At 53.0% G+C, this 12200-nt stretch overlaps 1 protein-coding gene across 2 annotated transcripts; it reads left to right on the top strand.

The window, feature by feature from the left end:
• Window positions 1–301: 301 nt before the first annotated feature.
• On the top strand, window positions 302–3282 carry LOC101607636 (saoe class I histocompatibility antigen, A alpha chain-like). Of its 2 annotated transcripts, none has more exons than XR_006635043.1 (8): window positions 302–404; window positions 575–844; window positions 987–1262; window positions 1763–2038; window positions 2146–2247; window positions 2539–2571; window positions 2707–2843; window positions 2918–3282. XR_006635043.1 is itself a non-coding variant. In XM_045141431.1 (8 exons), exons 1-7 carry the CDS (start codon window positions 341–343, stop codon window positions 2748–2750), a joined length of 1065 nt encoding a protein of 354 aa, XP_044997366.1. In that variant the 5' UTR covers window positions 302–340; the 3' UTR covers window positions 2751–2754; window positions 2918–3282. The 2 variants fall into 2 exon arrangements, 1 of the variants encoding a protein (XP_044997366.1); XM_045141431.1 differs by having other exon boundaries at window positions 2707–2754.
• The last annotated feature ends 8918 nt before the right edge of the window (window positions 3283–12200 follow it).

Below are 12200 nucleotides of genomic sequence, written 5' to 3'. Positions count from 1 at the left end.
TCGGAAAAGAAGAACAACGTGTGGTGGTAAGACCTCCCCCCTCGACGTTTCCAGGCCGCGGGTCTGGAGGGCAGGGGGACAGTCCCGGGTCGGGACGGGGAGGGTCCGCGGTGGGGAAGCCCAGCCTGGGGATTCCCCTTCTCCTGGACTTTCACTTCTCCAGCCGCCAACACGCTCGCCTCCTTCTGCCCGGACACTGATGACGCGGACGCGGACGCTCGCTCCTATTGGCCAGGGGCTTTACGGAACGGCCAATCCATGCACGGCCCCACCAGGGGTTAAAAAGGAGGAAAGGCGGACGCGCGGAGACGCCTACTGTCCGCAGCCTGGGCTGAGCGCGATGTCGCCCCACACACTGCTTCTGCTGCTCGCGGCCGCCGCGGGACTGAGCCAGACCTGGGCGGGTGAGTGAGGGGCGGACGGAGAGGTGGACACGGGCAGGCCCGGGGACGCGGCGCGTCGGCCCTCGCGCAGACCCGCCCTGGGGGTCCCCGCCGGGCGGCCTCGCCCCTCCCGTCCGGCGCCTGGCCGGGGTCCGCGGGGGTCCGCGGGGTCTCAGCGCCCGTCTCTCCAGGCGCCCACTCGCTGCTCTACTTCAAGACCGCCGTGTCCCGGCTCGGCCGCGGGGAGCCGCGGTTCATCCTCGTCGGCTACGTGGACGACACGCAGTTCGTGCGCTTCGACAGCGACGCGGGGACGCGGAGGATGGAGCCGCGGGCGCCGTGGATGCGGCAGGTGGGGGCCGACTACTGGGACCTGGAGACGAGGAGCGCCCAGAACGATGAGCAGACTTCGCGGGTGAACCTGCGGACCCTGCTGGGATACTACAACCAGAGCGACGGCGGTGAGCGGCCCGGGCCGAGGGTCCGCGGGGCGATCGGGACCGCGGGGCGAGGCGGGGTTTCACTTTCGCTTCACGGGGAGCCCCGGGGTGGAGGGCGAGGGGCGGGCCGGAGCGGGCGGGGCTGACGGCCGGGGCGGGTCAGGCTCTCACACCATCCAGGTGATGCACGGTTGTTCTGTGGGTCCTGATGGACGCCTGCTCCGCGGGTACAATCAACACGCCTATGATGGCCGCGATTACATCTCCCTGAACGAGGACCTGCGCTCCTGGACCGCGGCAGACACGGCGGCTCAGATCACCCTGCGCAAGTGGGAGCAGGCTGAGGTGGCAGAGAGCTGGAGGGCCTACCTGGAGGGCACGTGCGTGGAGTGGCTCCACAGACACCTGCAGAACGGGAACGAGACTCTGCTGCGCACAGGTGAGAGGAACCATGGGGCTGCTCCTCCTTTTGGCTTGACATGCTGAGCTGCCTGTCTGCAATCAGGAGGCAAAGGTGGTCCAGGGCGTCCTGATCCTCGTCTGAGTGACTCTGGAGGATCACCCTGCTCTCAGGATACTCCAGGATCTGTCGGGGTGGAAGATCTCTGAAATCACCAACCAGGAGTCCCCTTCCAGGCACCCACTGGGGGCCAGGACCCCTGTCAGGCGGGGTCTCTGTCCACCACCAGCATGTCTGCGTGTCTGCCCACAGTGATGCTATCCCTTCTTCACTCCCTTTTCCTGAGGGGAGAGTTGGAATATCCCGACCTGACCTGTCTCTTGAACTTTCCACACAGCGTCATTATCCCTCTTTCCATGTTCTGTCCCCTCCCCAGCCCTGTTCATTTTTCCAGTCCTTTCCCAGAACTGTCCTACAGGTACTGCTGGGGTTCTTCAGATGAATGGAAAATGTTTAAATTTTCCACCTCTTTCCCCCAGATCCCCCAAAGTCACAGGTGACTCACCACCCCAGACCTGAAGGGGGTGTCACCCTGAGGTGCTGGGCCCGGTACTTCTACCCTGAGGAGATCACCCTGAACTGGGAGCGGGAGGGAGAGGACCTGACCCAGGACATGGAGCTTGTGGAGACCAGGCCTTCAGGGGATGGAAGCTTCCAGAAGTGGGCTGCTGTGGTGGTGCCTTCTGGAGAGGAGCAGAAATACACATGCCACGTGCAGCATGAAGGGCTGCCTGAGCCACTCACCGTGAGATGGGGTGAGGATGGGGCTGGGGAGAGGGGGTGGACAGGAACCCTGGGGAAGGGAGCGGGGTAAGGGCTGAGAGTTGGGAGTGAAGGTCCTCATCCTCCGTTGTCTTCCCAGAACCACCTCAGTCCCCCATCCTCATCATAGCAGTGGTCACTGTCCTTGTGGTTCTCTTGGGCACTGGAGCTGCGGTTATTGTGAGGAGGAGGAGGAAATCAGGTAGGCCGGGTCAGGCTCTCAGTCTTCACTTTGAGCCCATTTGCAAGTGTGCCCTGGGTCCCTGAGGGGAAGCACTGTCCACACACGTGCTCAGCCTGGTCCAGGGTGCTGTCGCTGTAAAGAACATGGAAAATGAAGGACAGGTTTATCACCTGACGACTGGGGACGTGGGATCTTCTTTCCAGAGGTCACGGAGCACACTTCGTGACCCTTCCTGGGTCTGTCCTCAGTGTCATAGCACATTTCTGGGGCACACGACGTCACTGTTTCTCACAGATTTTCCTCTCACAGGTGGAAAAGGAGGAAACTATGCTCAGGCTCCGAGTAAGTGTGGCGAGTGGGGTGACCCCTGTGGGAGGGTGCCCACAGAACACGTGGGGAGGTCATACACCCCACAATTCTCTTTGAGCCTCTTCTTCTCGGGGCTCTCAAAGTGTCTTGGTATTTCTTCTCCCCCAGACAGGGACAGTGCCAAGAGCTCTGACGTGTCTCTCACAGCTTGAAAAGGTGACACCCCAAGGGCGGGAATTGGAAAGGGGGCAGAAGGGACAGAACTGTGTCACAGGACTCTCGGAGTCTGGACCTGTGAAGGAGAGGTGGGTTGTGGGGGTGTCGTCTTCATGCAGCTGTACTGAGAATGTTCCTGACTCTTGTTCTCTCTGTGACACAGCTGCCTTGTGGGACTGAAGGGCAGAAGAAGGGTTCACATCTCTTATTGTGACTCAGAAACCAAATCTTCTTTCACCAGTGGTGTTGAACTTGTCTGTGTTGCCAGCGTGTCCACATCCACCTCCTGTCCCCAGGACCACTGGGGAGATGAGGTCACCCCCACAGTCAGATGCTTTCTTTGCCCTGTCCTGTGTGTCCATCCAAAACCCCTCTCTTGCAGCTCAGTGCATTTCACTTCCCCGCTGGACATAACAATCTTATTTTGATTCAAAATCTTAATGTAGGACATTGGTGGGTCAATTAACAGATATGTTATTCTAAAATTTGATGGAGGAAATAAAGGGTTGCCTTGAGGACCTTCCAGAATCTGTGTTCATTGTATTGAGTGGAGCAGCTGGATCTCACCCCACCCCACAGAGCTGATTGACAGGATCTCACCCCGCCCCACAGAGCTGATTGACAGGAGCTGGCCCACCCTGCTTTCTTTCTCCTCCCAGCCTTTCACTGTCACCTCTGCCTAGGTCACTCCCAATGCAGGGAGGCCTGTTGTCCACCATGGCAGGAGCTGGGCGCACCCTGGGACCCGCTCACTCGTGGTGGTTGACTTCTCCTCCTGGGCCACCGAGGCTGGCCCCAGTAGAACCCTGGAGGTGGCGGATGCTGGACTCACAGGCGTGGCCGCAGGCGCTAGGCGGAAGGACCTTGGCAGCACTGCCGCGGCTGCTGTGGGCCCTTGAGGTCCCTATTTTATCCCCTGCGGCCTGACACCTGCTGCCTGAGGTGTCTCATCCCCTGAGGTCTGTCCTCCCCCTGAGGTCTCTCCACCATCTCAAGTTTCTCCTCCCCCTGAGGGCTCTCTGTGCTTGGCCTCCACCACCTCCTCCCACCCCGTGCCCCCTCAGCCAGGCTCCCTGCACCCCCAGCTGTACTCCAAGGGCCCTCCCAGCTGCAACTCAGGAACCCTAAGGACTGTGCTAGGTCGTGTGGACTCCAAGGGGCTTTCCCAGCATGACTACTACCACAGCACGTCCCAGCACCGTGCTGACGAGTTCTCCAGTGGAAGAAGACGCCATAGGATCCTGTGACCAGGACCTCACAGGATGCTGCTCTCCATCCACCCAGCCCCTCACATGATTGACAGATCCAGCTGACTGACAGCGCTCAGGGTGATGACGCCCCTCCCACCGAGTACTGATTGTGCTCAGGGGTGCCAGGACCCCACCCACCAAGTACCAAGTAGACAGCATTCAGGTTCGAGATGTCCTGCCCACTGGGTACCTGAGTACCTGATTGAAAGGTTTAGCCTGTTGATGCTCTGTCCACCAAGTACCTGATTTAGAACTGTCAATGCCCCACCCACCTAGTAACCTGATTGACAGCAATGAAGATGCAGATGTCCTGCCCACGAGGTACCTGGTTGACAGCACTCAGGGTGCCAGCACCCTGTCCACATGATTGACGGCACTCAGGTTGCTGTCACCCTGCCCCCTTTGAATTGACTGACTGCAGCAGGACGCTTACTCCCTTTCCACTGTGTCCCTGACTGACAGCACTCATGATGCTGATGGCCCTCCCATCGAGTACCTGATTGACAGCACTCAGGAGTGCCAACAGCTCGCCCACCATGTGCCAGATTGACAACACTCTGGGTCCAGACACGTGCCCACCAAGTACTGATGGACAGCAATCTGATGTGTTGACACCCTGCCCAGAGTCCCTGATTGACTGCGCTCAGGGTGTCAATGCACCACCCACAGAATACCTCTAGACAGGTCACAGGACACTCCACGGATGAGCTGAGTGACTGAACATCAGATCCTCCCAAGGAGTGACTCGGACCCTGAGCAGAGAGCTGGATCTCACCCCGCCCCACAGAGCTGATTGACAGGATCTCGGCCCACCCTGCAGATGTCACTGACAGACTCTCAGTCCCACCCCACACAGCTGACTGACAGGAACCTAGCCCCACCCCACACAGCTGATTGACAGGACCTAGGCCACACCCTCAGAGCTGACTGACAGGCTCTCAGCCCCTCCCCACACAGCTGACTGGCAGGATGCAGGCCCAGCTCCACAGCCCAGGGGACCATGGTGGCTGCACAAGCAGTACACTATGTTCCAGGTGATCTCAGGACCCGGGCTGATGCAGGCTTAGCAGCCCCCCGCTTCTGCCACAGATCCCAGATGTGAAGAAGCCAGGATGTGGGTCCAGGCCAACCTCCCAACAGTGTGATGCCACCTCACAGCCTCACCTGTGTATGTGGTTCTCCAGAGTCCTCTGATGGACAGGAACATAGCACCCCCTTCTTCTGCCTCGTCACTTGACACTCCCTCTGATCTAGAAGAAATAACTAGACAAGCCATTACTAAACTTTCCCGGGAGGCACAATCTTTTAAGATGCTCCTCCAAGCCTGAAAGGAAAAGTCACAAGTGCTCAAGCAATCACGCGACCTTGATTTAGAAATACGCTCCCCCTCCAATTGCCCTGTTCAGAAAACTAAAATCAAAAGTAAAACTCTCCATGCCTTTCCTGTAACTCGCTCCCAAGTTAAACCTATTGAAGGAAAACCTACTGAGGCTGAGCCGCAGGATCCAGATAGCCCAGAAGAGGGGGAGGAGAATCTGAAACAAAGAAACCTGCTGGGTCAGAAAGCACTAAGAAGGAGAAAGGGGATAAAACTTTACTCATTAAAGCCCAGCAATATCACCACCTTAAGTTGAAACATATAAACGAGTTAATAAATGCAGTTACCTCGTACGGTCCTATTGCTCCTTTCACTCGCTCGCTGTTAGAATCTCTAAGTGAAGACGTACTTACTGTTAATGACTGGGTTATGTTAACTAAAGCTACTTTAACTAGGGGTGACTTTCTTCTAGGGAAAGCTGATTACACTGAGAGGTTCCAGGTGCTGCCCACCGTAATTTGGCCGCTGGTGATTCCTCCAATTCCTGGACGCTAGATAAACTTCTGGGCAACTGTCCCTACGAAACAAATGAAAGACAAACTAAATGTCCTCCAGGATTACTTACACAAATTCAACATGCAGCTCTCAAAGCCTGGAAGAGCCTTCCCTCTAAAGGGTCAGCTGTCACCTCTCTTGCTAAACTCAGACAGGGTCCACAAGAGCCTTATAGTGACCTTATCGGCCACCTTACAGAGGCTGCTGAACGCCTCGTGGGAAAGGAGGAAACAGATAATGAATTTGTTAGACATCTTGCTTTTGAGAATGCTAACTCAGCCTGCCAAGCGGCTATACACCCCCATCACCATGTCAAAAATATTTCTCTTACACTTTCTTTAACAGTTAGGATCCGAGGAAAGGCTAAGCCCAAGCAAAAAGAGGGAAGATGGATAACATGTCCTCTAGCACCTCTGGGATAGAAGCCTCCAGAGAATGCACACCCTCATCAAGGTGGAAAGTAAACAAGAGTGCCCAAGACAAAAAATGCCCCCATACTGGGGGTCAGAGAAGAAGACACAGTAAGGACTCAGAGCATAAAGACAGATCAGACATGTTGTACACAGGAAAGGACACAAGAAGACAGAAAAGGACACAGACACAAAGAAATGCTCCCCCTTACTCACATGGGTCAAGAAGGATCTGGAGGTAGCACAGATTTACACACACCATGTCAGGCCCATGTGTAGATCAAAGATCCACTCAGGATGAGCCTAGTCATCAGACTCAGGAGGGGAACTGAGAGACCTGATTGGTTGAAGACTGAAGGTGTGCTGATCCCTGAAAAACCTGAAGAAGAGGCAGGAAGCTGTCATGAGAGTGGTTGCTTGCAGGCATCTTAAATGGGACTGGATGAGACCTGGGTTCTAGTTCAGCCAGGGCAGGCAAGGTGGCATCTCCTTGATGCGGTGTCCCCAGCTGACAACCTATTAAAAATAGCTCTCTTGCCCCTATTCTATACCATCAGGACTTCTGCGCATACTGCACAATGAGGATCAGTTCTAAGCCTTCCCAAGACCATGAAATTACTCCTGGAAAATTACCTTTGGACCTGCCAGGTTCCTGTACAGGCCCAAGCATGGCATAAAATATTTTCACTCAGGGGACAAGAATAGTGTCTCTTTCCTCTAGGCAGGGAACAGGCATCAGAACAACATACAATTGCACCAAAACCTGAATCCAATGAGTTTATTGGGGTTACTCACAGAGCAGGGTGAGGGGTTCCTTGGGTGACTCAAAGGCAGTCATATCACCAAAAAGCACACCCAATGCAGGTGAGGACTCCTGGTATCTGCCTCTCTGGAGCTCACTGCAGCACCTGCAGACAGCTCGGCTCCTGGGAGAGCCTCCCCAGCAGTGGTTTTCCCATATACAACCTTAGGGAGGCAGCTGGCCACCTTCTAAGTTTCAGCTCTGCCAGGCTGGCTGAACTCCTGCTTCTCCATCCTCCTCCAGGAGGGGATGTTCAGTTCAGAGAAAATTGCTACCCAGCACTGTCAGTCCAACCCTCAGAAGTCCTTTACTAATCCTATCACCTTGGGGAGTGGTCCTGCGATCTTGTAAGTTACAGCATCCCCTGACTTGACCTCCTGAGTGTCCTGAGCCTCCCTCCTCCCAGGAGGAGTGAAACTTCAGTCTGGAAGAATTTACCATGCAATATGAAAAAAGTGCTAAGCACGAGGAGGAGCTAATATAAAAATGCCTACCACAGACAGCAGCTCACTGTTCTCTTCACCACAGGAGGTCTCCATGGAGCTGGGTTCTCATACAAGTGACACAGGTGACCACTGCCACCAACAGCAGCTGTGCCGTTAGCTAAAACCTAACGACCCAGGTTTGCTTCCCCAGTACCCAAAAAATTAAGATTCATAAAAGGGGTGCTTGCGTCTCGAGTACATTTCAGTGGCTAGATACCCTGGCTTGCCTATTCTCACTCTCTGTGTGTCTCTCTCTGCTTGCAAATAAATAAAAATATTGTTTTTTAAAAAGAAAGGAAACACAGAGACATTATATAGCCAGGAGCGAAAGTAACAGAGTCCTCCTGAGAGGTGGCTCAGACTGTCCACACCCCAGGGTGAAGCCAGCTTGGATGAGGGTTGACAGTCACTGTCTGTGAGCGTCCCTCTCTCCTCTCCTGTTCTCCATGGATTGGTCATTTGTCCTGACGATATCCCGCGTCTCAGTGCTGGTGACTGGTCATGGTCCCAAGCACAGCCGAGCTGGAGTTTGACCTTCCGGCCCGTGTTTAGCTGCACAGAAGAGAGTTTCCACCAGGGTCTCTGAACCCACGTCACTGTGGGGAAAAGACACATAAAAAAAGTCAAATCCAGGCAATTAGAGACATAGACTGTTTGGAAACATAAAGAAAAAATAGATGGGCAATGCTGTCTGGAATTTTAGAATAAATTTAGCGGACAGGTTATTTTGAAATTACCGTGTTTTTAATGTTATAGGAAATTTGTAGTAAAGGTTATCTTGTAATCAAGTCTCTCTAACCGCGGAGCCATCTCCACAGACCCAATTCCCACAAGGCTTTTTTTCAAAATATAAAAGGAAAACTTGGGCTGCTAACGGCCCCCTCCACGCGGGACGAGGCCGCGGGTCTGGAGGACTGGGGGACACAGTCCCGGGTAGGGTGGGGAGGGTCCGCAGTGGGGAAGCCCGGCATCAAGGACTCCCCATCTTTCACTTCTCCAGCCACCAACCCCACCCGGCTTCTTCTGCCCGGACACTGATGACGCGGCTCCTCCGCTCGCGCTCATTGGTCAGGAGTAATGAAGGACTGCAACGCGCCGGAACGCAGAGGTCCCCGAGTGCAGTACGGAGCGACTTCGCCCCGCCCGGGTAGTTCTGCCCGGATACTGATGACGCGTCACCGCCGCTCGCTCTCATTGGTCAGGAGTAATGAAGGACTGCAACGCGCCGGATCGCAGAGGTCCCCGAGTGCAGCACGGAGCGACGTCGCCCCGCCCGCTGCTCCTGGTGCTCGTGGCCGCCTCGGGCCTGAGCGAGTCCTGGGCGGGTGAATGCGGGGTGAACGGAGGGACCGACGTGGCCCAGGGCCCGAGGACGCCGCGCGTCGGCGCTCGCGCAGACCCTCCCTGGGGTCACCGCCGGGTGGTCCCGCCCCGCCCCTGGAGTGCCCGTCCTCCCCAGGCGCCCACTCTGCGCTACTTCCTCACCGCTGTGTCCCGCGGGGACGCCGAGGATGGAGCCGCGGAGCCTGCACATGCGGCAGGAGGGGGCAGACTACTGGGACAGGAACACGAGGATCGCCCAGAACAATGAACAGATTCACTGTGGGAACCTGCTAAAAAACAAATAACTATAAATAAATAATAAAATGAATGAATGAGGTAAAAATAAATAGTAAATAAGTTAATAATAAAGTAAGTAATATTTAAAAACTTCTGTGGATGTCGCCATAGCAGCTGGAACAGAAAATCTCGGCTTTGGGCTGACCTGGTGTCTGTTGTCACCAGGGATGAAGTTTCCCAGCGTTTCCGAGAATGCTGCTGCTGTCCAGGAATATCATGGAACATAACTCAAACCCTAACCCTAAACTTAGCCTTAAACTTAATAATCCTAACCCTAACAACCCTAGTACCAACCCTAGATTTAACAATCCTAACTTTAAAACCAACAATTCTAACCTTAACCCTAATCTAACCCTAATAACCATAACCTTAAACCCAACACTAACAACCCTAACCCCAGTTCTAACCCTAAGTACCTGAACCTTAGCTCTAACCTTAACAACCCTAACAAAAAACATTACTGTAACCCCCACCTGAACTGGGCCTAATTGAAACACTAACTTAACCCTAGGCCTCATCCTAACCCTAACAATAAGCCTAACCCTAACCCTAATGGAAACCTTAACCCTAGGCCTAACCCTAATAATAACCGTAAAGAAAGACCCAATTGAAACTCCTAACCCTAACCCTCACTTTCAGCCTAACTTAAACCTGATCCTGTACCCTAACACTAACCCTGACAATAACCCTAACCATAGGTGTAATTGAAACCCAAAACCCAACCCTCACATTCCTAACCCTAGGCCTAACCACTGGGGAGTGTAGAACTTTCCTCCTCCAGGCTGCGCTGGTTCTTCACACCCTACAGCTGCTCTCTGGAGGACCAGAGGCAAAGAAAAGGTGTGTCTCACTACAAGCCTTATATTTGGCCAGCCAGGCCAAATGAGCCAATGGGTAGTGAATAGTGGCATGTCTGTTATGGGGGAAACCAACTGCCCTCTAATTTGATTGAAGGCCCTGCTCCATGGGAGGGAATACATCCCTGATACTGAAAACCTACAACAGGGGTAGTCATGAGCCCTAGGGGTATGACGTCTGCTGCTGTCTGGCTCAGTGTATATACTATGCCCACCAAACTGCCCAGTCAGCACTTCTCTTAATGTTCATACCTATAAATTAAAGCCACTCTCACTTTTGGTTAGAGAAGCTTCTCTTTTCAGATGGCGGTGACCATGAGGTGACTCAGAAGGCATCATGGTGCCGAGAAGTGACAGAGGAGTGCTCAGCATTGAAATATGTCTATGACCCCTTCCAAGGCTCAGGGTTCATTGCCAGAGAGGCGGCAGAAAGAATGTAAGAGCCAAAGGAAGGGTAGGACTCCTTACAATGTGCTCCTCCAGACACAAAATGGACTGGATACTCATGATCTCACAGTGCCTGACTCTACCTACACAAGACCATCAATAGGAGGAAAAGATCAAAATAAAAGAGAGACTGATTGAGAGGGGGAGGGGATATGATGGAGAGTGGAGTTTCAAAGGGGAAAGTGGGGGAGGGAGGGATTGCCATGGGATTTTGTTTACAATCAATGAAGTTGTCAATAAAAAGAAAAGGAAAAGAAAAAAATTATAAAGCAACAAAATTGTTTAAAGGCAAAACAATACAAAATAAAAACGAAACCAAGGACTTGAAAAGAAAGAAATGTGGGTCTCTACCCAAGCTGAATTGAGCTCATGTGATCCTCCTGCCTCAGTCTGCACAGTGCTGGGATTGCAGATGGAGCCACAGGCCCAGCTTAGACTCTCTTTAAGACGTGAGCTTTGAAAAACTACTCAGACCCTTGAAGTACACATATTATTTTCTTTAATCTTTTCATTATATTTATTAGCCAGAAAGAGAAGGAGAATATGTGTGTGCACTAGGGCCTCTTGCCAATGCAAATGAAGTCCAGACACATGGGTCACTTTGTACATTTGGCTTTACATTTATTATGTTAAGGATGGTTTAGTGATATAGAATAACTCAAAAGAGAGAAGACACTTTGAGTCAAATGTTTCTTCCACTGATGTTCCAGATGCAGCCTACTGGCCACTATTTCAATCCAATGTTGGTCTTCTCTGGAGTAAAAGTCATTTCCACTCAGGGACATGGGTCTTTGGTCTAGGACACCTGAGGTAGGAGACAATAAAGGATAGACAACTTTTCTCTGGCTATCCACCTCCTGCTCCATTTCTGGGGGCCCTAGATATTCATGTTAATTTGTATACGTTATTAGTGTTGATTTGTCTTCACGATTTATTTGCCTTTTTGTTTGTCTGTATGGTGTGTCACTCTAGCCCAGGCTGCCCTGAAACTCACTCTATGGACACACAGAAGGCACAGACCAGCAGAGAGCCTCCTACTTCACCCCGATGGTGGCCCCACCTGTGGCTCCTTTGCAGGAAAAGGCTTGTACGAGTCCTGTGGCAGGGTCCACACAGGTGAGGACATATTTGTGCCCCTCACTGGTGGGTTTAGACCCTCTATAGTCTATCTGCCATTCTGCCACAGGGCACGTTGACTGATGTACCTGTTCCATCTCAGCATTCACCTCTCCATTCGTAACTGAGAACAGGCCTCACGGACTGTTCAGCATGCAGCATATGAGAATACTTCAGCAAAATGCAAGCTGCTTTAGCTATTTACCACCCATGTTGGCTCCACTGTGACCATCTCTACTTAAACCCAGTGAGCAGCTTTGAGTGGTACTTGACGGCAGTTAATGACCTTTACTTTACTGTTTTATTTTCCAAGGTGTGGCCTTGCTGTAGCCCATGCTGACCTGGAATTCTTTATGTAGTCTCAGGGTTGCCTCAAACTCACAAACTCATTCTCCCTACCAAGTGCTGGGATTAAGGGTGAGTACCACCATGCCCAGCTTAGACCTATACTTTGTAAGGGCATCCTTTTGTCTCCTGGTTTCCAGAGGGCTCAGGGGGCCCTGGGCTGCCATGTGTAGAGCCACCAGGGGCTCTGCCTGCTGTAGGACTCTGTTATGTGTCTCCTTCCACATCTGTTGTCCCCACA

Source organism: Jaculus jaculus, unplaced genomic scaffold, assembly GCF_020740685.1.
Source record: "Jaculus jaculus isolate mJacJac1 unplaced genomic scaffold, mJacJac1.mat.Y.cur u25, whole genome shotgun sequence".
Taxonomy (NCBI): domain Eukaryota; kingdom Metazoa; phylum Chordata; class Mammalia; order Rodentia; family Dipodidae; genus Jaculus; species Jaculus jaculus.
Note: the sequence above shows the minus strand (reverse complement) of the source record. Positions and strands in the feature narration are given on the sequence as shown.